Raw genomic sequence first — 27,774 nt, 5'->3', positions numbered from 1 at the left:
TCTGACTTCCATTGCCTCAATTCTGCCCCTATGACTTTCTATTGAGTTGTCTAATTCTGAAATTTTATTGTTAATCTTCTGGATTTCTGTTTGCTGTCTCTCTACGGATTCTTGCAGCCTGTTAAATTTGTCACTGTGCTCTTCTATAATCTTCTTACGTTCCTCTATTGCTACGTCTTGTTCTGTGTTTTGCATGATCTCCTTCCTGATCCCTTGAAGAGTTCTGTATATTAATATTTTGTATTCTACCTCTGGTAATTCTAAGAAGTTCTCTTCCTCTGAAAAATTCCTTGAACCTTTGTTTTGGGAACTTGCTGAAGCCATCATGGTCTGCCTTTTTATGTGATTTGATATTGACTATTGTCTCCAAGCCATCAATAATTTATTATTTATTTATTGTATGTTTGCTTACTGTGTCCTAGTTTCTTTTTTTGTTTTGTTTTGAGATGCCCAAATAGGCTGCTCATGTGAGCTAGTTTGATTACTGGTGCCTTTGAAGCTCTAACGTCCTGTCACTAGGTGGTGAGATCTGTTACCGGGTATGTGAGCCCTGGAGTCTGTTTACTTTTCTTGTATGGATTCAGCTCAGGTGTGCAGATAGTCAGTCACCAAGTGTGTGGTGCAGGCTCTCACATATAGTCCTAGATGTGCAGTGGTGATTGGAGTAGGCACAGATAACTGGCTGCAGTAGGGGGTCATGGGCTGAGCAAGGCAGGGAGCTGATGGCTGCCTCTGAGTGTCTGGGAGGAAAGCATGTCCCTGTTCCCTAGAGCACATAGGTGGATGGGTTTTGCAGCTGGACTATGGGTACCCAATGCTGTTGGCTGTAAGGACTGGAAGGCAACACTTATTCTTGGACCACTGTCACATGTGGCTAGGTGGCATGGGTGGAGACACCAGTCCTCAGGCCCCTGATGTGGGTAGGTGAGGACCCTGCTTAATTGGCAGAGTGATATCAAATGTCAAGAACCTACCACTCCACCATATAGCTGATACAGTGAAGTTAGGTTTCAGTTATATACCCTGTTGTACTGTGCTAATGAGGGCCTATGCTGTTGAAATGGGCCCACATAGGTCTATGCAGGGGTGAAAGGCATTCAAAGTCTGTGGACCCTTTATGCCTGTGCCTGGGCAAAGGAACTATGCCTGCCCTGAGTTCCCAGCTTAGGGGAGCTGGCAGGATTTTTTTTTTCCTGTTTGTTAATTTGTTCCCTCTCCAAGGCAAGGAGAATGGCTCAGGGTGCCCGATGGGTCCTACTTCCAGCCCAAGGGATGAGGCAATAGCTGAAGCTGGCTTGGGACCCAGTGCAGAGTGGGGAGGGAGCAGGTAAATGGGATAGAGTTTCTTCCCAAATGGTATTTTTTGATCTGCGCGGTAGGTTAAACACATGTATTTATCTTTTGCCGATTGAGTGCAGCTTTTCACTGGCTCTGGAGGCCTGACCAGGCTCTCCACCACTTGGTCTCTCCCGATGTGGAAAACGTGTCCTGAATGCCAAGCCTGCGTCACAGCACACACCAGCTGATCTGGTCTGCAGGGCGCTGGCTCCCTCTGGGTCATGTCTGGCAACTCCTCACTGCTTCCAAACCGTCTTTCTCTCCCCCTGCCACTCAGTCTGATTCCTCAACTTTGCCTTTGATGTTCAGGGCTCCTAGATTGTCATATATAATTGATTCACTTGTTTTTTCAGGTCTTTCTGGTAAGCAGGACCACCAGAAGTTTCTGACTACTCTGCCATCTTGGCCCCGTCTCCCCTAATACCAAATTTTTAACAAAACTCAAGTGGACATCTTCCCAAATCATTGACGCTTGCAACAAATTTATGGGAATGCTGCCCCACATAAAACAACAGTTTTTTGATGGATCAATCATTTTAAGGAAGGTTGGGATGATCTCAAAGATGAACCAAGAGAGGGAAGACCGCTCAGAAGGTTATTGCAACTGTTTTTTGGAATTCCAAAGGGGTTATCTTGATAAATTTTCTTGAAGGACACAGGACGATCATGGGGGCTTATTATGAAGAAGTTTTAAGAAAATCGAAAACTGCATTGTTGAGAAAAAGACCAGAAAAGTTGAGCAGAGGAATTTTTTTCCATCACGACAAAACACCTGCTCATTCTTCAAGGGTAGCAAGGGCTGTCCTACAAGAATTTCATTGGGAAACCTTACCCCATCCACCCTACAGCCCTGATCTTTCCCCTTCAGTCTTCTTTTTGTTCCCCAAACTCAAAGAACATTTAAAAGAAATACAATTTGCTGTTTTGGCATGGTGTAAATTGAAGAGTGAAGAATTCTTCAGGGAAGGGTTAGATGCTATGGAAGCACCACCTTCAGAAGTGTATCGACTTAAATGGAGGATATGTTGAGAAACAGTAGCTTCACATTTTGATATTTTTGTTTAATAAAGTTTCCTATGATTTTGTAGCCATACTTTCTGACTTACCCTCATAGATCAAGAGAAGTGGTTCAAACAGAGCAAGAGGATGCTGCGTGGTTTAAAGTCAAGAAAGGTGTGTGTCAGGGTTGTATTCTTTCGCCATATTTATTCAATCTCTATGCTGAACAAATAATCCGAGAAGCTGGACTATATAAAGAAGAATGCGGCATCAGGTTTGGAGGAAGACTAATTAAGACTAATTAACAACCTGTGATATAGAGATGACACAACCTTGTTTGCTGAAAGTGAAGAGGACTTGAAACACTTACTGATGAAGATCAAACCCTACAGCCTTCAGTAGGGATTGCACCTCAACATAAAGAAAACAAAAATCCTCACAACTGGACCAATAAGCAACATTGTGATAAACTGAGAAAATATTGACGTTATCAAGGATTTCATTTTACTTGGATCTGCAATCAACACCTATGGAAGCAGCAGTCAAAACATCAGATGACGTATTGTGCTGGCAAATCTACTGCAAAAGATCTCTTTAAAGTGTAAAAAAAACAAAGATGTCTCTTTGAGGACTAAGGTGTGCCTGACCCAAGCCATGGTGTTTTCAGTTGCCTCATATGCATGTGAAAGCTGGACAATGAATAAGGAAGACGGAAGAAAAATGGATGCCTTTGAGTTATGGTGTTGGTAAAGAATATTGAATATACTATAGACTGGCAGAAGAAACAACAAATATGTCTTGGAAGAAGTACAACCAGAATGCTCCTTAGAAACGAAGATGGTAAGACCTTGTCTTATGTACTTTGGACATGTTATCAGGAGGGACCAGTCCCTAGAGAAGGACATCATGCGTGATAAAGCAGAGGGTCAGCAAAAAAGAAGAAGACCCTCAATGAGATGAATTGACACAGTGGCTGCAACAATGGGCTCAAACACAGCAACGATTGTGAGGATGGCGCAGGACTTGGCAGGGTTCCTTTCTGTTGTACATAGTGTCTCTATGAGTAGAAACTGACTTGAGGGCATCTAGTAACAACAACAACATGTTCCAGGCATTGAATACAGGGGTGAGCAGAGCCAGCTCCCATCCCTGGGGAGGGGGTAAAGTGGCTGGCAGAGTGTCTCCCATATAACAAGGGCTGGTCAAGTGGTGCTTGCTGTCGTTGTAGGGAGGCTGCTGGGCTCTGGGGACGAGCTGGGGAGAATCTCCCTGCTTCGTGAGTACTGGCTGTGCTGGTAACTTCAAAGAAGAGGAAGTGACCATGCCAAGGGCAAACATTGCGAGTGGCTTTGATCAATATTTGCTGAGTCTGCTTTTTGCCTCGGCTACAGTAAGAAGGCAGGAGGGCCTGGTCTTACGTATCGATGGACAAACTGAGGCTGAGAGTAGGATGGGGAGGGATGCACAGCTGGTTTTTCTCATTCCTTTTTGCCTGTAGAATAGTGGGTGGTGAAGCCCTGGCTGGGAGGCAGGGCTGGTCCAGGTGAGGTTTTGACGGTGTCTGTGGTGGAGCCCTGGTGGCCCAGTGGTTAAGAGCTAAGGCTGCTAACCAAAAGGTCAGCAGTTTGAATCCACCAGCCACTCCTTGGAAACTCTACGGGGCAGTTCTACTCTGTCCCATAGGGTTGCTATGAGTCAGAATCAACTCGACAGCAATGGGTTAAGGGTGGTCCCTGCCAGCTCTATGGGCATTAACGGAGACCCATCAGAAGATGGGCCAGGGCTCTGGGCCTGATTTTGGGCTGGTGTAGAGTCAGTGGGAGCCACAGAGGGCTCTGGAGTGAGGGAAGGCCCCTAGACCACTGGTTCTTGTACCCCAGGCCAGTCATGCAGAGGAACAGAGGAGCCTTCCCCTCAGTTATTCTATCACCCCTTGTGCACATATGTATGTACACAGGCACAATCACATACACACATACACATACCTGGGAAACAGTACACTATACACACATACACCTAACACCAGACACACACATGCCCACAAATGCGCTAAGTACATCAAGCCCACATATACATTGCTGTTGTCAGTTGCCATGGAGTCATAGTGACCTTATGTATAACAGAATGAAATGTTGCCTGGTCCTGTGCTTCTTCATGATCATTGGTATATTTGAGTCCATTGTCACAGCTATAGTATCACTCCGTCTTACTGAGAGTTTCCCTCATTTTCACTGACCCACAACTTCGCAAACATGATGTCGTTTTCTAGTGATTGGTCTTTCCTGAAGATGTGTCCAGAGTGAGCTGAGGTTTCACTATCCTGACTTTTAAGGAGCGTTCTCCTTCTATTTCTTCTGGCAGTCCGTGGTATATTCAATATTTTTTGCCAACACCACAATTCAAATGCATCAATTCTTCTTTTGTCTTTCTTTTTACACGTTGTTGTTAAGTGCCGTCAAGTCGATTCCAGCTCATAGCAACCCCTGTGACAGAGCAGAACTGCCCCTTAGGGTTTTCTATAGTTGTAGTCTTTATGGGAGCAGATTGCCAGGTCTTTCTCCCGTGGAGCTGCTGGATGGGTTCGAACTGCAAACCTTTCGGTTAGCAGTGGAGCACTAAACCATTTGTGCCACCAGGGCTCCTTATGCAAAACTCCCCACATCTGGACTCATGTTGGTTTGCATGAACAGGCATGTAGCATCATACATCAAAATGTCAACATGTCCACTTCATGTACACACTCACATACATGAACATACATTTTCCTCTGCTGCCAGTAATTATGACCTAACATACACATGTACACATGAATATGTACACATAGCCACACACATATGTAAACACATGCATAACACTTATACACACATACACATGCATACATGAACCGCTTCATGTGCACACACAGTTCCTTGGGCCTCATATAGCCAAGGTGGATCCTGGAGTTGGTAACGTGAGAAGAGATGATAGGCTAAATGCACTGTGAGTGGGATGTGCATTTGGAGAGAGGCTGAGTATTAAGCAGTGGTAACTGGCTACCTTGGGTCTTCCACGTTCTCTCTCTTGTTCCCCTTTAAGGATCAGTCTATGTCCAGGGTTAGGACTCAACCTATGACCAAAATAAGGGCTCAACCTATGACAAGGGTCAGGGCTCAGTGTGTGACTAGGATCAAGGCTCAGTCTGACAAGTGTCAGGGCTCAATGTGGGCCCAGGATCAGGGCTCAGTCAATGACTGGGTTGGGACTCAGGTAGCCTCTTGTCCCTCCTAACAAGGTTCTGGGAGAACCTTGGGGGCACCAGGCCTGAGAGGTCATTGCAGCCATCCCCCTGCCTCTGGGTGCCCTCTTCCTCCCGGGCCTTTGGCTGGGCCTGTCTGGGGTAATGAGGGGGCCCTACTAGGTTCAGTCTTCCTTCCAGGGATCTCCTGGCCCTTGAGACCCGAAAGCTGCCCAATCCCAGGCTCCTGCAATGGCTGGCAGCTGGGCCTGGCTACGTGGCAGCCCCACCACACATGTGGGATGAGACATTTTGGCAAAAGCCATGTTTGCAGGGAAAACACCCTCAACCACAAGCAAACCTGCCCCTCCCCAGGTCCCTTCCCAGTGGGCCCTGCATACCAGGAAGCCTCATAAATCAGCCTCCACTCCTGTTCTGGGTGGAGGAGGCTTGGCTGGGGCTGAGGACTACCTGTCTCAGGAATTGTCTGAGGTAGGAATGGGCATGGGGCTGGCACCATTCCAAGGAAGGAGTCTCGACTTCTCCATCTGTTCAGTGGGGAGACTACCTCCAACTGCCTTCTGCAGAAGGGCCTGTCCCCCACTGCCTCGCCTTGCTGTGGGACTTTGGGCAAGTGCCACCTTTCTAGGCCTCAGTTAGCCCATCTGAGCAGTGGTCCCTCATTCCTGCCTGGCTGTCTCTCCCCAGGCTGGACGTAGGAGAGCTAGCTGCCCACTTGGCTGGGCTGGGTTGGAGGGCCGGAGACCCATGGAATGGACCTGCTTTCTGGGACATTCCTCACCCAGCATAGGATGAGATGGGAACAGGGGACACCCTATAGGCCCTCCCTCGGCTGGGTTTGGATTGCAGGACACCAGGTTGGGCTGTCACACTGGGCTGGGCTCCTTACATCAGATGACACAGCCCTGGGCTTCGGGGTGGTGGCCTGGGCTTTCTTTCTCTTTGGGGAAGGAAGCTGCCCTCACTTCCCCATCTGGGAGTCTCCCCATCTTGCTCTCACATGGCTTGGGTCCTGCACCCGGCCCCAGTGTGCTGTGTGGTCTTGGGCAAGGCCATTTCTTCTCTGGGTCTTGGGCAAGGCCATTTCCAGCCAGATCCTCCTGGGGTTCCTGATGAAACAGGCAAGGTAAGGTGATTAGTCCCAATGCATAGATGCAAAAACTGACATCCAGGAGGCCTGGGGCAGCGCCGGGACCACCACTTAGGGCTTTTGACCTCTAGGCCGGGGTGGGGTTCTAGCACCTGAGGATGGTCCGTCCTGACAAGGTCTCTAATACGTGACCCTATCCTAGCCTGCAGGTCTTGTGGTGGGGGGCAGTGGCCAAAGCAGCCATGGTTCGGGCATGTGGACTGGGCCTACTGCTGGCACTGCTGCTGCCCATGGTTGGCACCTCCATGCCGGGCACTGTGGTCAGAATCAACAAGGCCGCGCTGAGCTACGGTAAGAGCTGTGCCCCCGGGCCTCTGTTCCGTATGTGTCTGTGCACAAATGTGTGCATGCGAGTCCATGCTGTCTATGTCCACATGTGGGTACCATCATAAGTGTGCACGTGTATCTATGAGCGCAAAAGCCCATGGGATTTTTTGTATCATCTATCACTAGAGCCCTGGCACCTAGGTAGTGCCTGACACACAGTACTGCTTGAGAAATATTTATTGAATGAATGAGTGGCTGGATGGATGAAATATGCCATAAGCCCAATGTGCATGAATGCGCATATGATTGTGCTCATGTACCTGAGCGGTGTCGGCATAGGTTGGTTTGAGTGGCTATTGTGGCTTATGTGTGTCTGCTTATGGATTTGAAAATTCACAGAGATGTGCCCGTGTGTGCCTGAGGGGGGGGAAGGGCATATGCATCCGTGTGCGTGTGCATGCCCATGGCTGCGTGTAACCACGAGGGAGTGTGAATGCCCGTGGGCACGTGTCTGGATGCATGTGCATAGGTGTGACTGTGTACCCTATACGTACACTTGTGCATTTGTCACACGGCAGGTGCTTGAGAAGAAGTGGTTGAGTGTGCACAGGGTATATGGGTGTGTGGTGTCTGCCTGCACGTGTGTGCTTGGGGAGAGGCCTGTCTAACTCAGTCCTGCAGGGAGCAGCCTGAAATTGATTCCTGCCGGGCTCAGAGTGCGGAGAACCAGTCCCTTTCTGGGCCTTTCTGGCGGGAAGCTTCTGTTCAATGCTTCTTCTAGATCCTTCCAAGTCCTGTTCTGTTCCCTGGGGAAGCACAATGAGGAAACCTAGGCCCAGGGAAGGACAGAGGCGGCCAAGGCCAAAAGGCAGGCACTGAGCCCTTCATCTATCCCCAGCTCCACTGGGGATGCTGTCAGGGCTCCTACTGAAGCTGGGCCAGTAGCTGTTTCCCCTAAGGCCAGACCAAGCTCAGATTACAGTGTGAGGGATTCAGGTCAGACAGTCGAAGGGACTTCCAATGGCCCAAGCGGCTGTGAAACAATGAGGTGATGACTCAGGGAAGCAACAGAGTCCCTTTCTGGGCACACACAACTTTCCAGGACCTCCTATCCAGGCAATGAAAGGGGTCATTGATCTGTGCCAGAGTGTGACTGGCACACAGAGCCATGCACAGTTGCCTGCAGGTGGAGACCTGGGACCTGTCTGCCCCAGGCAGGGCTGCTTGCCACCTGCCCACCTGAGGCCTATCCTGTGTGAGCCTCCTTTGTCTTCAGAGAGCCCTCCAGGGTGGGCCTGCCTGCATTTGTTCTCGGCAGAAATCTGGCGGGAGGCCTCCGTGGCGCACACCACTTCCAAGGTTGGGTCAGGTGGCTTCTTACCACGTCCTCCCCACCCCATGAGTTCAGGCTCTGTGCCAGAGGAGCACTGTCAAGGGAGTCCAGAGGCTTGGGTGTGAGTTTGGGCTCTGCCACAGGTAGTCAGGACAGAGAGGGGCATTAGAAGCAAGACCCCTACCTTTATACTATGATGTTTGGGGAACCTGAGGCCCCGAGAGGGGCAGGGACTTCTCAACATCGCACAGCGAGTCTGGGCAGAGTTTGGGCCTCTTGACTCCTAATTCAGTGCTCCCTTCCCAGCATCATTGCCTTCATTTTAAGTTTAATTAACACCTCCCTGGAGTGCAGCAGCACAGATGAGAATGTTCAGAGACTCCGGAGCCAGGTGCCTCAGTCCAGATCCGATGTTCCCTTGCCAGGTTTCTCCACCTCCCAGTAAACTGGCCATAATAATAGTACCTACATCATAGAATTGTTGTGAGGCAAAGTAAAGCACTCACTATAGTGCCTGGCACAAGGGAGCACCATGTAAGTGACCGCCATTTTTATTACAGAAATAAATAGCAACGATAACAGTGAGCATTGACTGTGCGTTGAGTCTTTGCAGCAGCCCTGGGTGATGGGTACCATCATAATCATTGCACATTTATAGATGAATGTATTCATTTCCTAGGGCTGTGTAACAAAGTACTGCAAACTGGGTGGCTTACAACAACAGAAATTTATTCTCTCACAGTTGTGGAAGCTGGAAGTCTGAAATCAAGGTGTCAACAGGGCCACGCTCCCTCCGAAGGCTCTAGGGGAGAATCCTCCTTGCCTCTTCCAGCTTCTGGTGGTTGCTGACAATCCTTAGCATTCCTTGGCTAGTAGCTGCATCACCCCAGTTTCTGCCTCTGTCTTTACATGGCTGTCTTCTCTCTGTGTGTGTCTGTGTGTCTCTGCCTAAATTTCCCTCTTCTTATATGGACACCAGTGATTGGATGTAGGACCCACCCTAATCCAGTATGACCTCATCTGAACTTAATTAATTACATCTGCAAAGACCCTATTTCCAGATAAGGTCACATTCATGGGCTCCTGGAGTTAGGACTTGAACATGACTATTTTGGAGGACACAATTCAACCTGGTACAATAGGGGAAACTGAGGCACAGGGCAGTCACACTGGTAGTGAGTAGCAGAGTTAGGATTTGCACCCTAGAGTCCTCAGCCTCTCGGGGAGGATGCCCCCCTAGAGGATGCTTCCGTTGCCGACCGGGCATAGTTGAGAAATACTCCTTCTTCTTGGGGACTTGGAGAAGGCGCCAGAGGAGGTGACATCTGACTGAAGCCTTGCATAAGGGCAAAGAATTGTTTTCCTTTTGAGGAACTGGGTAAGCAAGCAGGACTTTGAAAGGCAGACCCGAGGGAGAAAGGGCATGCCTTGCAGAGTATGAGGACCATCAGGAGACATCTCTTGTTCCAAAGTGGGGGGCAGAGGTGGGTGGTGTGGTCTTGCTTGGTGGTTCCTGAGGGCAGCCTAACCTCACCCTGCCCTGGCCCCACAGTGTCTGCAATCGGGAAAGCCCCTCTCCAGCGGGCCCTACAGGTCACTCTCCCATATTTCCTGGACCGGAGTGGAGAGATGCTCCAGACCACCAGGTGAGTGCTCCCATCTGCTCGGTGAGTGCTCCCCCCCCCTCCCTGCCAGCTAGATGAGTGCTCCCCCACCAAGTCAGATGCTTCCACCCACCAGGTGAGTGGTCACAAAAGAACTCAGGAGATGGGGACCAAGGTGGAGGCATGGGGTCTGGTGCCCCTGAATTAGTGAATTTCTGCTCCTGGGGTCCAAGGCTGGGTCTTCTGAGCCCCCAGGACTGGCAGGAGTTGTGACTGCTTCCTCCAAAAGTTAGAGGCTGAATTTAGGCACAAGTCACAGCTTGATTTACCCACACACACCGTGTAATACACAGAGACTCAAACACATAAGTGGGTGGGGGCATCTCAAATGCACCGCCTCCAGGGGCTGGGCAGATTAGCCCACGGTAGAAACGCAGACGTATGTATTTTTGCCAGATCTCGGAGTTTTCAAGAGAAGCCAAATGGCTTAAAATTTAAAACCTATCAAATTTTGAATGATGGCAACTAATTAAAAAACATTTGAAACACTGGGTGGGTCAAAAACGCGTCTGGGGGCTGCAGGTGGCTTGGGAATCGCCAGTCTGAGACCCCTTAGGTAGGGCTGGGATGCTGCTCGTAGCATGGCTGATAACGGTGGGGAGCTGGGAACAGTGTAAACATCCAGCGATTGAGGATTCCTGAATGACTTGTGATCGATCTGTCTCCACAAGGGCCATCACATGGCTGTTTGAAACTGGCGCCGAGGGCCTTTGTTTGTAGCATCGAAACACATCGAGGGGTGAAGAGGCAGGTTTTAGGTCAGCCCGTGTCCAAGGAGAGTGGTGGGAAGATAGTCACCTAGGTGTTAACAGTACTGCTTGACGGTGGGGTTTGATGTTTTAATATTAAACTTTATACCATTTTGTAGTACCTAAATTTCCCCCTCCCCCTGCCAACTACTGTGCAGGCAAATAAATATGACTTTAATTTAGAAAAAAATAAATCATAGGTTAGCTGGAGAGGGCTCCGCAATTAGAACAGGCAGCTGTGAAGGGAGTGAGTCCCCTGTTGCTAGGACGCTACAAGCCAAGGCTGCTGACGAGAATGCTAGGGAGGGGATTTCTGCTCTCTGCGGACCCTGCAGCCTCTTTTTCCTACCTCACCAGACTCCTGCCTGGATCAGAAACTAAAGGGTCCCCACTCCAAGACCTGAGCAGTCATCTGGCCCAAGTCCTGCCCAGTGCTGGGGCCCCCTCTGCATCTTTTCTCTAACCGGCTGGTTGTCTAACCTCGTCTTGTGTGCCTCCTGTGATGGAGAGCTCACCACCTCTCCCTCAACCCATGGTTTCAAAAGCTAGAAAATCCTTACAGCATCAATCATGTGGCTATGGCCCATATCTGGTTCCACGGTTTGACGGGAGCCACACGGTAACCTTGATCCTCCCTCTACCCCACCTCCTGCAGGATCCAGATTCTGAATGTCCACGTGCCCCGCCTCCACCTGAAATTCGTTGCTGATTTTGGGGTGCGCTTGCTGGCAGCAGCCAATTTTAATTTCAAGGTCTTTCGGTAAGTGAGTCTTCTTGTTGGTGGAGAGGGGGAGGAGTTTCAGGGCTACTCTGAGGGCAGAGTGATTGGGGGCGGGGGGTTCATCAACTCTTCCAGAACTTGCACTCAGGCCTTTTGACTCCTTGTCCAGTGTCCACCCACCCCCACCCTCTGAAGAGAAGTGAGATAGTGAAAGAATTTCTGAGAATCTGGACACTGCTCAACAGTTGTACAACTGGGTGGAGTCATTTCACTTCTCCAAACCTCAGTCTCCTCATCTGTAGAATGGGATGCAGTCTTGCAGGGTGGCTATGAGGGTTGCAGTGAATGAATTCATTGATGTAATCATAATTACTGTCCTTCTTTTCACAGTGCAAGGCACATAGTAGGGGCTCGATGCATGTAGTTATTAGAAGTATTTCTGTGCATCAAACACTTCATATGTTACTGCATTTGTGAGGTACTGAGTGGAATAAATCAGGCAGAACAGTACAGGGCTCTTTGGATCAGAAAGACTAATCACACTACTCACGGGCATGGTCACAGGCCTTTATTACCTACAGGAATCAGGATGATGATAAATGGAGCAGGGTTTATCAAGAGCCAGGTTCTCTCAAAAGGCTCCCGTCCAACGGTGAGATGTTTCATTACTTCTGTGAACGCCCCTCAGTGTGCCATGGGCAAGAGAAAAAGAGGAACTCAGGGCTGGGGCTCACATAGATAAACCAGAGGGAGGTATATGCTGGACTGCATGGAAGCAAGAGGAAGGGGGTAAGAAGAGGGTGCCTTTGTTTAGGTGCAGGTAGCATAACCGTCCTATGACCAGGAAGGTGCCTTTGTTCAAGAGCAAACATGGTGGCCATCTGTAACCAGTTTCCCCACTAGCTACAAGATTAATTGTGTACAATGAAGTAGTTATGGGTAGTCATGGAGACAGAGAAAGTTATTGTGAGCTCAGAACACGGAGGAAGGCTTCTCTGACCAGGAGAAGAAACAGAGAGAGAGAGCCAGTTCCCATCCTTCTTATCAGAGAATGCTCTGAGCCCAAGGCCTCACTTTAGGCAGCCCGGATGAGAATCGGAAAGGCAGACCGTTCTCCCAGCGGCCTTGAATCTTCAAACTCTGAGCTGGCCATGCTGGAGTCTCTTACTTTAACTCCTCCGCCCTGATGCTATCATTTTATGAGTGCTTACCGTGGCCAAGCTCTGAGCTGGGTTTTTTTACATGATTATCTCATAGAGATAGGTACCACCGATCTCATGGCCATTTTACAGAAGAGAAAACAGGCTTAGTAAGAGGAATGACTGGTCCAGGGTCTGGAAGTGAGAGGGTGTGGGGAGATGGTGTTCATACCAGTCTTCTGCAGTGTCTAGGACCCTGAGTGGAGTCTGGGGGCCCTGGACCTTCCCCAGGTGGGGCCACCTCATGCTGAGCAGGGGCCCTGCCCATGTCAAGAGGAGGGCAAGTCTGGGGGGATTTGCAGGGTCTCATGACAGCCAGCGGTGGTGCCTCTGGGGCTCAAGACTGGCCTCCCCATAGGGCTCCAGACCCCCTGGAGCTGATGCTGCCCGTGGTACTGCTGGCCGATGCCCGCGTGGCCCAAGGCCCCATCCAGACCCCCGTCATCAGCATCTCTGCTTGCTACTCACTCTTTGGCAATGCCAGTGTGCCTGATGGAGGCAACAGGTGGGTGCTTGGTGAGGGCTGGGCTGTGGGCTTCCAGGTGGTGGTTCTCGCTCAAGACTAAATCCATTCATCACAACAGGCCTAAGAGACCCCCATTATTATGGCTGTTTTATGGCTGAGGACACTGGGACTCAGAGAGGGGAAGGGACTTGACCAAGATCACACATCGAATGAGCTGGCAGAGTCCGTGTTCTCTCCACTGCCCTGCACTGCATGACAACGCGCACTAGCCATTGACATTGCTACTTGGACCGAAGGATTCTGGGCAGACTGGACCAGGCTGGCTGTTAGGGACCTCAGAGGGCTGTGCCTCCTCCTGGCAGAGATGAGGAGTCTGAGGCCCAGGGAGCGGGGTCTGGCCAAGCTCTCAAAGGGAGTCAGCTGGCCGCTCGCGGCCTCATCTAATGCTAAAAGCAGCTCCCACTTCCAGTGTGCCTACTGTGTGCTAGGCACTGTTTTAGGCCCTTAACATGGATCCTTTCATTTCATCCTCACAGTGTCCTACCAGGTAGGTGTGATTATCTCCCCGCTTTTACAGAAGAACAAACTGAGGCAGTAAAAAAACAAAACAAAACCCGCTGCCATCAAGTTGATTCCGACTCATAGCGACCCTATAGGACAGAGTAGAACTGCCCCATAGAGTTTCCTAGGAGCACCTGGTGGATTCAAACTGCCGACCTTTTGGTTAACAGCCTTTGCACTTAACCAACTACGCTACCAGGGTTTCCAACTGAGGCACAGAGAAGTTAAATAACTTGCCTGAGGAGCCCTGGTGGCGTAGTCGTTAAGGGCTCGGCTGCTAATGAAAAGGTTGGCAGTTCAAATCCACCGGCCGCTCCTTGGAAACCCTATGGGGCAGTTCTACTCTGTCCTATAGGGTCACTATGAGTCGGAATTGACTCGATGGCAGCGGGTTTACGGGTAGGCAAATGGTGGGGCCAGGATTCAAACTCGGGAACCTGCCTAATCCCGCCGCTTGTCAATACCCCTACATTAGGTCTATACCTTCCCGACCAAGGCGGCGGGGGGGAGTGCGGGGGAGGGTGGAGAAGGATCTCTGTAAGGTGGTTGAGTATTTTGGAGGCTTAAACGAATGCCATGTTTGCACAAAGACTGAGCTTCTTCCCCATCACGGTCCTCATGGGTGGGGCCTGCTCACGGTTTGCTAAGGGGGATTCCTCCTCTCCCCCTAAGAGTTGATGCAGTGAGTCTGGGCTGTGGTTGGATCAGCATTTTAGCAAACCAAGGTTCAGAGGGTTCCTATGGGCTACTCTTGAGAAACTCTGGCTTAGACTCATCTCTTGTTGTTCAGAGGGAAACTGAGGCCCAGAAAGGGGAAGGGACTTTACTAAGAGTGTCACAGAGAATTGGAGCCCAAGCAGGAAGCAGGCCCCATAGGTCCCATCTCCACATCTCCCACCCCTGCTGCTTTGGGCTCAGGCTGGCCGTGATGCCTGCCGGCCGAGGACATGGCCCAGGCTGACCTTCGCCGGCCGAGGACGTGGCCCAGGCTGACCTTTGCCGGCCGAGGACGTGGCCCAGGCTGACCTTTGCAGCATTCTCTCCGTCTCCCCCCTGCCTGGCCTCACTTAGCATGTTGTTGACCACTTGCAAACCTTGAGACAAATGATCTCCTTCTTGGAGACTTGGTTTCCTCATCTGTAAGATGGGGACTATTATGCCAGTGGCACCGTGTCTGGCACAAGGCAGGATATCAAACGGGGATCACTGGTCTCCTGGCTGAGGGTAGTGACTTCTCTCCCAGACTCGTGGCTCTGCTGAGGGACAGGACCTGATGTGTCTGACCTGGGGACACAGGAACCCTTTCTATGTCTCTTCCTTAGCACCTCCCCTGCACTGCTCGTCCTCTTGCAGAAGCACATTAAAGCTGTCTTGAGCAACAAGGTAAAGGACTTCTTGGCATATCTTATCAGGAGGGAGGGTATTGCTTAACCCAGAAGACAAGGTGAATGAATGGTGGGATTTTAGGTGGGGGTGGGGGCCTAGGATTTTTTTTAAAGTGGAGGGACCTTTTGGGGGCTCCTTCAATGTCCCCATGAGGGCCAGGGAGAGGCTGGTGCAATGGTCCAGAGGAGTGATGGAGGGACCCAAACAGAAGCCGTGCCTGTGGGATTGGAGGGAGGGAGGTTCAACCTCTGGCCAGCTCCCAATGCCATGCCAGAGGGCAAAGGGGGGACAGTGCTTTCAGGGCCCATGTGACTTGTGAAAAGGAGAGAAAATGAGAGTGGACAAGGGCGTGGAACTGGAGCCAGATGTGGCTTGGGTTCAAATCCTGGTTCTCCTACTTTCCAGCTGTGTACCTTGGACAAGTTACTTAATCTCTCTGTGCCTCTGATTCCACATCTGTAATGCAGAGAGTAAAAGTACTTCCCTCATTGGGTTGGTGGGGGGATTAAATGAATTAAGACTTGTGAAGAGTTTAGAACTGTGTTTGGCAAGATTGAGAGCTGTTATTATTGTTGTTATTTTTGCTCTTGTCAATATCTGGGTCCCACTGCCTGGGGTGGCCGGTTCTCCCTCCCTGCCACCCAGCCCACCCAGCCCACCCCCATCTCCATCTAAGGGGCAGTAGCAGAGACCGAATCAAGCCACTGTGTGCCATTCCACAGTACCTGGAGGTACTTGCAGTTTCTCATCTTGCAGATGAGAAACGTGAGGCTTGGAGGGATGAAGGTGGGTGCAGTCTGTCTTGAGAAACCCAAGGGTCCCCTGGCCCTGCCTGTTGGCCTGCTGTGCCCTCTCCCTGCTCCCCTCACAGCCAGCCTGTTCTGGGCAAGGGGCTGCAGGATGGCTCTGCAGGAAGAGGAGGCCTGCGCTCTCCTCAGCCTCCTGGCCTCACCTGGCCCAGACTCACCAGCCCTTGCCTACCCCAGGCTATGACTGCCCGCCAGCCTTGCAGTATTTCCTCTGCCACCATTTCTGTCATGCTGACCACGCTGCCACTGAACTTCATACTCTTCTCTGCTGCCCACTGTGCCCAGAAGGAACTCCAGTCTCTCTGGCCTGGCAACAGAAGTCCGGCTTGATCTGGCCTTGCTGACCAAGGTCCACCCTCGCCATGGGCACTACCCTTTCAGCAGCTGGCCCTCTGGGCCCTGAAGCAGCAGACTCCCTGCCTGAGCCCCTAGGTCCCAGCTCATGGCCACAGCTGCTACGCTCCACATCCCCTGTTCTTCCTCAGCGCCCAGGGCCACCTTGCCCCACCAGCCCTCCGGCTGCTGCTTCTCTGTCTCTCCACTACCCTTAGTAGGTGATGGGAGATGCCTCCCAGAGTGGGAGGAAAAGGAAGGAATTCCAGGCCAGGGTGTGTGGGCAGGTGGAGCCTTCTAGACAGGGACAATTGGCCCCTGCTAGCCCTGAGCAACTTAACCTCAGCCTCCTTCTCTCTGTCTTGCCACAGCTATGCCTGAGCGTCTCCAACCTGGTGCAGGGCCTCAATGTCCACTTGGGCACTTTAATTGGTGAGACTTGGGAGTCCAGGGGAAGGGGGTCAAAGATTCTGGGAGGTCGGTCTTCCAGTGACTGAATTGTGTGGGCGCCTGAAACTGCACAATTAGTTGTGGAATCTGGGAATCTCCAAACTCTGAAATCTTCAAGTCTTTGATTGTAGAATCTGCATATCTTAGATCAAATGATCTGAAAAACAAAACAAAGCCAAATCGTAAAGTTATGCGTCTTAGAGAATCTTAGTGTCATTGAATCTTAGACTTTAGCATCACGCACATATTCAAATCGTGGCATTTTAGAAACCAGATTCTCACAGTTGGAAGGGACCCTATAGTTGTCTTAATTCAACCCTTACAATTCTTTTCGCACCATCCCTCTTCTTCCCCAGTTTCAGGGCTAGAGTTTTCTTTCTGAGGCTCATGCCCTTATAACCTGTTTCTTCCTGGACACTTCCTCCTGGAAGTCATACAGGCTCCTCCATTCAGCATCTCCAAGTAGAAGCTGTTTTGCTCCAAACTGCCCCTCCTGTTTCCCTTCTCAGCGGCCACTCACCGTCTAGGCAGTCAAGACCTCCTTCTCTGCTCCATCCTCTGTAGGGCTTGTTCTACTTCAGACTTTTCCAGGGGTCTTCACTACCCAGGGGTGACTGATGTTGGGAGCAGGTAGCAGTCTTCGGCTAATCCCCCTAGAAGCAGACCCTGAGATGAGAATTTTAGTGTAAGTGGTTTATGTGCAAAACACCAGTGGAGAGTGGAGCAGTGAAGAGATGGGGAAGGGAAGGTGTGTTCAAGAACAAGTTACTGCTATGGGCAACAGAGGCTCAAGTCCTCTGGGGAGTTCTCGGAGACTGAGTATGCCTCAGCGTTGTCCTACCTGAGGGCCAAGCAGCTGAGGTGTTTTTATCTACCGACTCCCATCAGTCATTGGTTGAGGGTTCCCTCCCCTGGAAAGTTAACTCCCCGGTACTCTCTGCTGCCGCTCACACTTGGCTCTGTTCCTATAGGCAGAGTCCTGGGGGCTTGCAGCCACCTTCAGATAATCCACTTAGAACAGCAGCCAAAATGGTGGCCTAAGCCAGGCTCCATCAGGACTTTAACTTATAACACAAAAGTGAAAACTATGAAAATAGGTTGACTTCATCTTCTTTTTTAAATCAATATTTAGCAGTATTTAAGAACTACAGTGGTGACCACTCACCCTTCCCTAGGCTGGTCAGAGATAGCATCAGCTGTTGATTTTGGGATATGATATTTCTCAGTGAGCTCAGCACGGCCTCCCTCTCCTCACGGGTAGTCCTCACAGCCTGAGGACCATTGAGGGTCCCCTTGGCTTTTTCACAAGCTGCCTTTGAAGCTGCTGCTGCTCAGAGCGCACCTTGGCCACCTCCTTTCTGATGGCTTTGCCTGGGATTCTGTCTCCCACATCCTGTCACCGACTCTGTGAAATCCACAGCTGTTGACTGTTGGCGGCTGTACGTCACAGTTGGTTGGCTCTGGGGTTTAGCTCTAACTCTCACTGAGACTGGGGGCTGGGATGCAGGAGTTAGGCGGGATATCTGGCAGTGCTCTGTGGTTATCTGTGGTTGGTTCTTTAGTGAAGATTTTCATGTCACCTACCTTGTGCAAACTTGTAACAATGGTCCTATGAGGTGGCATCATTGTCTCCAGTTGATAGGTGGGGAGTCTGAGGCTCCACGTCTAAAATCCTCAGTGTGGTGCTCAGAGCCCGCCATGAACCAGCTCACCCTATTTTTCTTCTCTTCACATGTCCACCCACTGCTGTGGCCACATTTTATGGCCCAGCTCAAAGTCACCTTGTCTGCGGAATTTTCCTTGATTCCCTCACTTCCCCTACTGCCCCAGCCCCATAGTACCTTAATGTGAGGCACCAGAGGCAGAGGAATCAAAGAACTTAGGTTTGAGTTCTGACTCGGTTGCTTACTTGCTGTGTGACCTTAGGGGAGTCACTCAATCTCTCTGAGCCAAATCATTCCATCCAAAAAAATGGGGATCAAAATTCCTACTTCTTCTATATGTTGCTCCAGTAAGACAGCACAGGTGAAGTTCCTGGCATACAATAGGCTAGCTAAACGTTAGTTCTTCCCTTCTTCCTCAGTAGGGTTATCTCAGTCAAGATGCACTATAGTTGGGTTCATACCAAAGACCAGCTCTTGCCCTTGTCTTTGAGGAATTAAAAAAACATAGTAAAGGAAGTCTGAGTGTCCAGCACTAGGGGTTGGTGAAATGAGTCACGTACACCCAGAGCGTGGAGTGATAGACGCCATTACAAATCCTATTTTAAAAAGAGTATTTAATCATCTGGCAAAATATTCACAGTATAATAAAAGCTAACATTTATTGTAGCATTATTACCCCCATTTAACAGATGAAGAAACTGAGGCAGTCTGGCCGCAGAGCCTGTGCTCTTCACTAAACTACAGTGCCACACTGTTAAGGGAAAAGAGAAAGACCCCAAACTAAAGTGTAGTTTCACTCCAGTTTTACAGAGAAAGAGAAAGAGAAGGAAAAAGGAGGGTTAACGGTTTATCTCTGCAGAAGAAATTTAAGAAAGAAATGTGAGATTCTGAGTTATATTTTTTGCTTTTTTGTCTTTTTTGTATTTTCTAAAGTCCACAATAAATATGTATTATTAGCTTAAAATTTTAATGTTTTTATTCCTTTTTTAGCATAAAGTGAAATTCTCCCTTTTTAGTGTGCAGTTCTATAAATTCTGACAAATACATACAGTTGTGTAACCACCTACACCCTCAAGCTACAGAACATCCCATGAGCTCCTGAAATTCCCCTCACGCAGCCTATTCTTCTTCCCCAGTCCTTGCCAAAGACTGGTCTTTTTTCTATTCTTACAATTTTGTTTTTTCCAGGATGTCATAGAAATGGAATCATGCTGTATTGCTTTCACAATCGTAAAAAAATTATAAAATATTAGAGAAAATAAGATTAAATCCAGGACGAATAACAGCAAACCAGACAGAAATCTGCCATTGGGGAGGAGCTGTTACTAAGAGCTGGGTTTTTCTGACAGTTGGGGCTGAGCCTGTACTGGCCACTTCTACATTCTAGCCCTTTCCGGGAATGTGGTTCCCACAAGTGGCTCATCTTTTGCTGCTTACCCAACCCAAATATTCTGAGTCTTGGGTAAGCTCGCCTTAGAAGAATTAGGACTCCAGTTCTGCCTCTCTGAGCCCCTGTGCTGCATGGCCATGGGCCTGTGCCTTTTGAGTTCCTGTAGGAGGCAGCGTGATTAGGAGGAGAGCGTATTTTTGGAGTCAGACTGACCTGGGGATACAATCCCATGGTTGTGTGTGTGTGTAAAACGGACTAATAACCCTACAGGACTGTGTTGTTGTTCCGTGCCGTCGAGTCAGCTCTGACTCAGCGACCGTATGTACAATAGCGTGAAACACTGCCTGGTCCTGCGCTGCACTCACAATCATTGGTATGCTTGAGCCTGTTGTTGCAGCCACTGTGACAATCTATCTCGCTGAGGGTCTTCCTCTTTTTTGCTGACCCTCTACTTTACCAAGCATGATGTCCTTCTCCAGGGACTGATCTTTCCTGATAACATGTCCAAAGTATGTGAGATGTAGTCTAGCCATCTTTGCTTCTAAGGAGCATTCTGGTTGTACTTCTTCCAAGACAGATTGGTTTGTTCTTTTGGCAGTCCATGGGATATTTAATATTCTTCACCAGCATCACAATTCAAAAGCATCAGTTCTTCTTTGATGTTCCTTATTCATCGTCCGGCTTTCGCATGCATGTGAAGTGATTGAAAACACCATGGCTTGGGTCAGGCACACCTTAGTCTTCAAGATGACATCTTTGCTTTTCAACACTTTAAAGAGGTCTTTTGCAGCAGATTTGCCCAATGCAACGTGTCTTTTGATTTCTTGACTCCTGCTTCCATGGGTGTTGATTGTGGATCCAAGTAAAATGAAATCCTTGACAACTTCAATCTTTTCTCCGTTTATCATCATGTTACTTATTGGCCCAGTTGTGGGGATTTTTGTTTTCTTTCTGTTGAGGTGTAATCCTTACTGAAGGCTGTTGTCTTTGATCTTCATCAGTCAGTACTTCAAGTCCTCTTCACTGTCAGCAAGCAAAGTTGTGTCTCTGCATAACGCAGGTTGTTAATGAGTCTTCCTCCAATCCTGATGTCCTGTTTTTCTTCATATAGTCCAGCTTCTCGGATTATTTGCTCAGCGTACAGATTGAATAGGTATGGTGAAAGGATACAACCCTGACGCATACCTTTCCTGATTTTAAACCACAAAGCATCCCCTTGTTCTGTTCAAACGACTGCCTCTTGATCTATGTACGGGTTCCTCATGAGCACAATTAAGTGTTCTGGATTTCCCATTCTTCACAACTGTGGTGAGGATTAAATGAGTCAGTGTTGGTCGAGTGTCTGGACCTTGATAAATGTGGGCTCTCTTCTTTTTCTATGATTCCTTCTTTCTTTTGTCAGGGGGTGCTTGTGCCTGGAGTGACCTTTCTCCTCCCTTCTAATTTGGAGTCTCTAGTTTTCTACTGGAGCCCTGGTGGTGCAGTGGTTACTGGAATCCCTAGGTGGTGCAAGTGATTAAACCACTCAGCTGCTAACTGAAAGGTTGGAGGTTCAAATTCACCCAGGAGTGCCTTGGAAGAAAAGCCTGGTGAAAATTCAGCCATTGAAAACCCTATGGAGCATAGCTCTACTCTGAACCACATGGGGTGGCGATGAGTTGGGGAATCATCTCCGTTACACTCAACAGAAACTAAACCTGTTAGAGTAATGTGTAAACCAAGAGTCAACAGGCTGTGAGTGGCTGGATCTTGGGTATATGCACTTTGCAACTTAAATTTGCTTACTGAGAGGCCTTTGTGACCCCGTTATTTCTTGGCCTGGTTCTGGCTAATTGAGGTAGTCATATTATTGAGTTTTTTGGTTGGGTAGATAATGTTAAGTATGCCACTTCTTCTGCCTGGGTTCATTTAGGTCTCAATCCTGTGGGCCCTGAGTCCCAGATGCGCTACTCCATGGTCAATGTGCCCACCGTCACTAACGACTACATTTCCCTGGATATCAACGTAAGTGCCTCCTTGTCAACACAGACCTGGGGACTTGTTGCCTCTGGAGTCCTTGGTGTCCTGAGGATTCCTACAGGAGCAGGAAGGCTAGGGGGAGAGGAGCTGGAAGAGCATCCGGGGTGGGAGCATGGCCCAGAGGCCAGACAGCATGTGGCATCTTGGTGGGGTAGCATCCAGGAGCCCAGGTTCTGGCCTGGAACCACCTCCCTACTGAGGCCGGGCTGCTTCTCCCCCTCATCTCCCATAGGCTGTGCTCTTCCTGCTGGGGAAGCCCATTGTCCTGCCTGTGGATGCCACCGCTTTCGTGTTGCCACGCCATGTTGGCACCAAGGGCACCATGGCAACCGTGGGCCTCTCCCAGGACCTGTTTGACTCTGCCCTCCTGCTGCTGCAGAAGGCTGGGGCCCTCAACCTGGACATCACAGGGCAGCTGGTGAGGGCTGGACCCACTGCCTGGATGGGTGGGGCAGGAGTGCCCTGTGGCCCAGCCTGGGAGGCCCCACAGTGGCCAGCTCATGGGTGGGACAGCTGGAGATTTGGGGCCACAGGGTGACTGTTGGAGGGTTCAAATGGGGGCTGCAAGCAGGGGTTACTGTCTGCCAGGGGCAAAGGGTGATCTAGCTTGGGGTGAGGCTGCCCTAACACCTGTCACGGGTGGGGGCTGATTTCAGAATTCAGATGACAACCTGCTGAACACCTCCGCACTGGGCCGGCTCATCCCTGAGGTTGGTAACATTTCTGGTCATGCCAGGGGCTGAGACACAGGGTTTGGGAGGATTGTGGGTTGAGGGATCTCTGCTGGCTCACATCTGTCCCAAGTGGGGTTCAGCATCTGCCCTTCATCTCTGGTCCTCCTCCATCTAGGGTGGTCCCTCTTTCTGCCCGGACATCACGCTATTTTCCCCCCACTATGCCTTTGCACAAGCAGTGCCCTTTGTCCGGAGTGCCTTGTCTCTTTCCCTTGCCTTATTCATCTTCAAGACCAAACTTGGGGATCACCTCCTTGGGAAGCCTGAACTCTGAGTCTGGTCCAGGCGCCTCCTCTGAACCCCCGGTCCCTGAGCTTCCCTCCCTCCTAGCACAGATCATGGTAGCTGTGCCTGTCTACTTGTCCTCCACGCCCATCAGACGAGCATCCCCAAGGGCAGGGTCTGTACAATAACAGAATGGAGAGCCCACCTGCCTTTGTCATAGTGAGGTCCTCTTCCCTCTCTCTGTGTCCGTTCTCCAGGTGGCCCGCCAGTTCCCTAAGCCCATGCCTGTGGTGCTCAAGGTGCGGCTGGGTGCCACGCCCATAGCCACACTCCACACCAACAATGCCACACTGCAGCTGCAGCCCTTCATCGAGGTCCTGGCTGTAGCCTCCAACTCAGCCTTCCAGTCCCTCTTCTCCCTGGATGTGGTGAGTGAGCTGGGCCGGGAGGGCTGGGCAACTCTCAGGGAGACCTCATTTCCTTCTGCATGCTCCTTACTTGCTTCGCTGTAGCCACACTGGTCTTCTTGAACATGTCAGGACCTATCTGTCTCAGGACCTTTGCATGTGCTGTACCCTCTGCCTAGAACACTCTTTGTCTGGCTTTTGGTTGGCTGGCTCCTCCTCATCTTTCGGGTCTCAGTTTAAATGTCACGTCATCGGGGCAGCATTCCCCAACCACCCTGAGTCGGATAACATCACCCTGCCTTTGTAGCACCATCGCTCTCTGAAAGGATCCCATCTGGTTACTTTGGTTATTGTTCGCCTCTCCCACTGGCCTGTGGGGGTTCCCAAGGACAGGGACAGGGTTTGTCCTGCTCACACTGTGTCCCCAGGGCCCAGTGCAGGGCCTGGAGCATGGCAGATGCTCAACAAACACCTGCTGCCTGAATGATTGGAGGAATGGGTAGAAGGCTGTGGGAGCTGGTGTCTCTGGCCTCTGACTCTGCCTCCCACATGCCCAGGTAGTGAACCTGAGCCTCCAGCTCTCTGTGTCCAAGGTGAGGCTTCAGGGGACCACATCTGTGTTGGGGTAAGTAATGCTTCCTGAAGCCAGAAGCCTCAGTGTGTTCTTCTGTGCAATGGGTCCATAACCACCCCAGGCCACTAGAGCTGAGGCCTTGGCAGTCAGAGGAGCCTGGATGCAGTAGGGGGCGGTTCCAAGGTGGAAAAGCTTGAGACCAAGTTTGAACCCTCCTGCTTCTCTCCCAGGGATGTCCAGATTACCGTGGCCTCCTCCAATGTGGGCACCATTGATGTGAGTCTGGGGCTGGGGTCCCCAGAGACCCCCCTACTGGGTGGGGCAGACTTTGAACCTGGGAAGGGGTGTGTATGCGTGTGTGTGTGTCCCTGTATGTACCGCCATAATCCAGGCTTGTTCCCAGGGTGCATGGGGACAATGGTCAGCCAGCTGTTCCGTTCCTCCAGCAGTCTATCTGCTTATAGGCTGTCTGTCTGCTAGTCATCCGGTCAGCCCTTGGGCAGCCTCAGTCCTTCAATGGGTTCAGTCAGCAGCCCATCTGTCACTCTGCCTGTCATAGATGACTTAGTCACCCAACCCTCAGTCCAAGAGTCACCAAGTCTACTAGTCAGTTGGACATGTCAGCATCAGGCAGCGCACTGGCTCCCCTCAGTCACTGTGGAGGGGCCACCAGCAGTCACTATGCCCCACCGGTCTATCTACCTGTGAGACAGTCTGTCCGTCAGTCAGCATCAACAGGTCAGTCAGTCATCAGGTGTCAGGCAGTCTGTCCATTTGGCGGTGAATTGGAGAGTGAGTGAGCGTTTGTCAGCCAGTCTGTCAGTCAGTGTCTGTTTGTCGTCCATCTGTTGGTCACACCATGAATGAGTGGGCATCAGTCAGTCAGGCCTCCTGTCTGTCAGTTGATGTCAGGGTACCCAATGCCCAGAGGCTAGTCCAGTTCCAGGCTTGTAGCTGGGCTGTGCTTGAACCCAAGACATGGATGACCTGCTCTCCCCCTCGGCCTGTACCCATGCCATCTGTCTGTCTGTCTTTCTGTTTGTGTGTTCACGTGTGTGTCTAACTGTCCCTCTTTCTCCGGCCCTTGGTTGGGGTGGACCCATGGCCCCCATCTCCCTGGCTGTGTGGCTGCAGATGGATCAAGTGCATGCCCTCATGGGCACCGTGTTTGAGAAGCCCCTGATAGACCACCTCAATGGTAAGACTCACCCTCCACCCCAGTGTGGCTTCCTGCATCCTCCTGCCCTACACCCACTCCCTGCTGAGCCTCACACCTCTCCCCACCTCCAAGGCTCAGTGCTTAGGAGGTGGCCTCTGTAGTCAAGCTGCCTGTGGTCATGTCTGCTCAGGTGTGATCTTGGCTAAGCTACTTCCCCTCTCTAGGCCTCTGTTTCCCCTTCTGTAAAATGGGTCTAATAACACTGTACCTCCTGAGGTTGTGGTCTCCCCTCCTGGGTGGCTGTGAGGATGCAGTGAGGACCTCAGCACAGGTCTACCTTCGGGAGGTGCTCCTTTACCAACTTCTGGGTGACTCAATTTCTCCTTTCCCTCCTACAGCTCTCCTGGGTATGGGGATTGCCCTCCCCAGTGTGGTCAACCTCCACTACGCCTCCCCCAAGGTCTTTGTCTATGAGGTGAGAGCTTTGGATGGAGGGTGGGCTTGCTGAGGCAGGGATCACCTCTCTCCCTCCTCGCTAGTGCAAACAGTGGGGCCTCAGGGTTAGCCAGGCCTCCTGCCAAGACCAATCCTTAGCTGCAAAGAGATGAAATACCTGGGACATCGTAAGACACTAGTGTGAGGACTTCACCTGCCCTTTAAAAACCAAACTCAAACCCAAACCCTTTGCTGTCGATCGATTCCGACTGATAGCAACCCTATAGGATAGAGTAGAACTGCCCCATAACGTTTCCAAGGAGCGGCTGGTGGATTTGAACTGCCGACGTTTTGTTGCCTGCCCCTTAGTCCTCATCAAATATTACACCAGGCCATATCAGGGACTCAGGCCTTCAACTGTGCCATTATTCTGTGCCTGGGGTCGGACATGCCCCTTTTGGCACCTGGGGCAGATAACAGAGTGGTTCCTTATAGCTTCGTAGCCTAACCACTGCAGGCTAGGTAGGTGAAAGGGGCGCTCTGACCCTTCTAAAATCACTTTCCTTGGATCAGAACTTGTAGGCCTGGCATGAAATTCAATCACAACCACTGTCCAGGGTGAGAGCCCGCAACTTCTTTCTACTTCACCTGGAGTATTGTTGGTGTGTGCCATCGAGTCGATTCTGACGCATAGCGGCTCTATAGGACAGAGTAGAACTGCCCCATAGGGTTTCCTAGGCTGTAATCATTACAGGAGCAGATTGTCAGGTCTTTTCTCTCGTGGAGTATCTGGTGGTTTCCAACTGCTCACCTTTTGGTTAGCAGCCGAGTGCTTCAATCATTTTCCCACCAGGGCGCCTTACTTGGAGTATAAAAGGATAGTTATTCAACAAGACATGCACAGCACAAAAGGCTGAACTCAAACCCAACTTCTGCATGTATTATTCTTATGTCCTGAGTGTGACCTGCCAATGTCTTTCCAGGGAGGCTGCCCTCCTTGCTGAAGAACTACAACCCCAAGACATTTGTGTGATCCATCCCCATAAGAAGGGAAAGTCAGTACACGAAAAGTCAGGGCTATCAGTGGGAAGTTCCCTAAGACTCCCCAAAACGGGCATGGTCAGTGGCTGGCCCACCTTGGCTCTCACAAATCCAGCCAATTGGATCAGGACTCAAAAGTCCCTAGACCAGCATTGTCCAGTAGAACTTTCTGGATGATGGAAATCTGCACTGTCCAAAACAGTAGCCACTATTAGCCACTAGGCACTTGTGGCTACTGCGCACTTGAAATGTGGCTAGTGTAACTGAGGAGCTGAATTTTAAATGTTATTTTATTTTAAGTAACAACTTTAGTCAGCCACATGTGGCTCATGGCTACCATATTGGCCCACGTAGCCCTAGACTACAAGCCACATGTGGACAGGGCCTGGGTCTGGCTTGTTCTCTGGTAGGTCCTTAGCACCTGGCAGAGGGCTTAATTTATACTAGAGGCAGAATGAAGATTTGTTGAATGAATGAATGAGTGCTAAGCAGGCCCCAGAACATTTCTGTGGCATGGTATAGAGAGTGGGGAGGTAATGATGGGGGGTGGCTGGCCTTGATGGGGAGGGAGCCTTGGCGAGAAGTTATTGACAGTTCTTGACTCCCGGTCATAGCAGTAATGACACCAACCATGCATGGAGCACGCGCTGAGTGCCAGACCCAGGCCGAGTGCTTTTCCCATGTGGCCTCACCTCGTCCGCACAGTAGCCTTGCCAGGGGGTGCTATTACCACCCCCAAGTGACAGAGCAGGAAACTGAGGTCCAGAGAGGCAAAGGACTCTCCCCGGGACACCCAGCAAGGGTGGCCACTCAGGAACTCAGAGCTGCAGCTGCTGCGTGGCTGGGAGCCCTGCCTGTTCTCGTGTGGCTTCTGACCTGGTCTCCCTGGTTTTCTTTGACCTTCAGGGCTATGCTGTGGTATCCAGTGGACTCCTTTACCAGCGCTGAGGTGGGACTGCTGGGAGGGCTGAAGGTGGGCCAGCTCGCTATTCAGGGGACCCTCTCACCTCAACCCAGTCTAGGAACTGAGGCAAAGCCATATTCAGCCATCACCAGCAAGTGGGACGGCCCTGCTGGGCTGTTTAATCTTCACTGAATGCTTGGATTCCCCTTCTTCCCTATCCTCTTCCCTTCCCCTCCCCCCTCCTACCCTCACCTACCTCTTTGTGGGGAGCAGACCACCCCTCCAAGCTGTACAGACCTGTCCTCTCTTCTATTAAACATCTCTTGAGCTGCAACTTCCAGCCAGGCCCAGACAACTCTTTGTGTACACGAGGCCAGTTTCCTACATGCGGTCCCTGGTCCTGTCTACTCCAGGAACCACCAAAGCTGCCTGGGACAGGGAGAAGACTTGACCATATCTCTGTTGACCACATCTGTTGATTCTGTCACCTCCTTGCCCAGAAGGCTCATTTTGAAAGAGGACCCTAGCTCGGATGAGCTGAAAGTATGAACACCCTGGTGGC

General features: G+C 50.6%; 1 protein-coding gene across 1 annotated transcript; it reads left to right on the top strand.

Annotated features, from left to right (window-relative positions):
• Window positions 1-5,994: 5,994 nt before the first annotated feature.
• Window positions 5,995-27,256, top strand: BPIFB2 (BPI fold containing family B member 2). The gene is made up of 16 exons (XM_004370444.1): window positions 5,995-6,043; window positions 6,865-7,013; window positions 9,875-9,968; window positions 11,391-11,495; window positions 13,014-13,160; window positions 15,005-15,065; window positions 16,582-16,642; window positions 21,627-21,718; window positions 21,966-22,151; window positions 22,390-22,443; window positions 22,950-23,120; window positions 23,657-23,724; window positions 23,904-23,949; window positions 24,808-24,871; window positions 25,231-25,307; window positions 27,215-27,256. Exons 2-16 carry the CDS (start codon window positions 6,905-6,907, stop codon window positions 27,254-27,256), a joined length of 1,377 nt encoding a protein of 458 aa, XP_004370501.1. The 5' UTR covers window positions 5,995-6,043; window positions 6,865-6,904.
• The last annotated feature ends 518 nt before the right edge of the window (window positions 27,257-27,774 follow it).

This window comes from Trichechus manatus, unplaced genomic scaffold, assembly GCF_000243295.1.
Source record: "Trichechus manatus latirostris isolate Lorelei unplaced genomic scaffold, TriManLat1.0 scaffold00008, whole genome shotgun sequence".
Lineage (NCBI taxonomy): Eukaryota > Metazoa > Chordata > Mammalia > Sirenia > Trichechidae > Trichechus > Trichechus manatus.
Note: the sequence above shows the minus strand (reverse complement) of the source record. Positions and strands in the feature narration are given on the sequence as shown.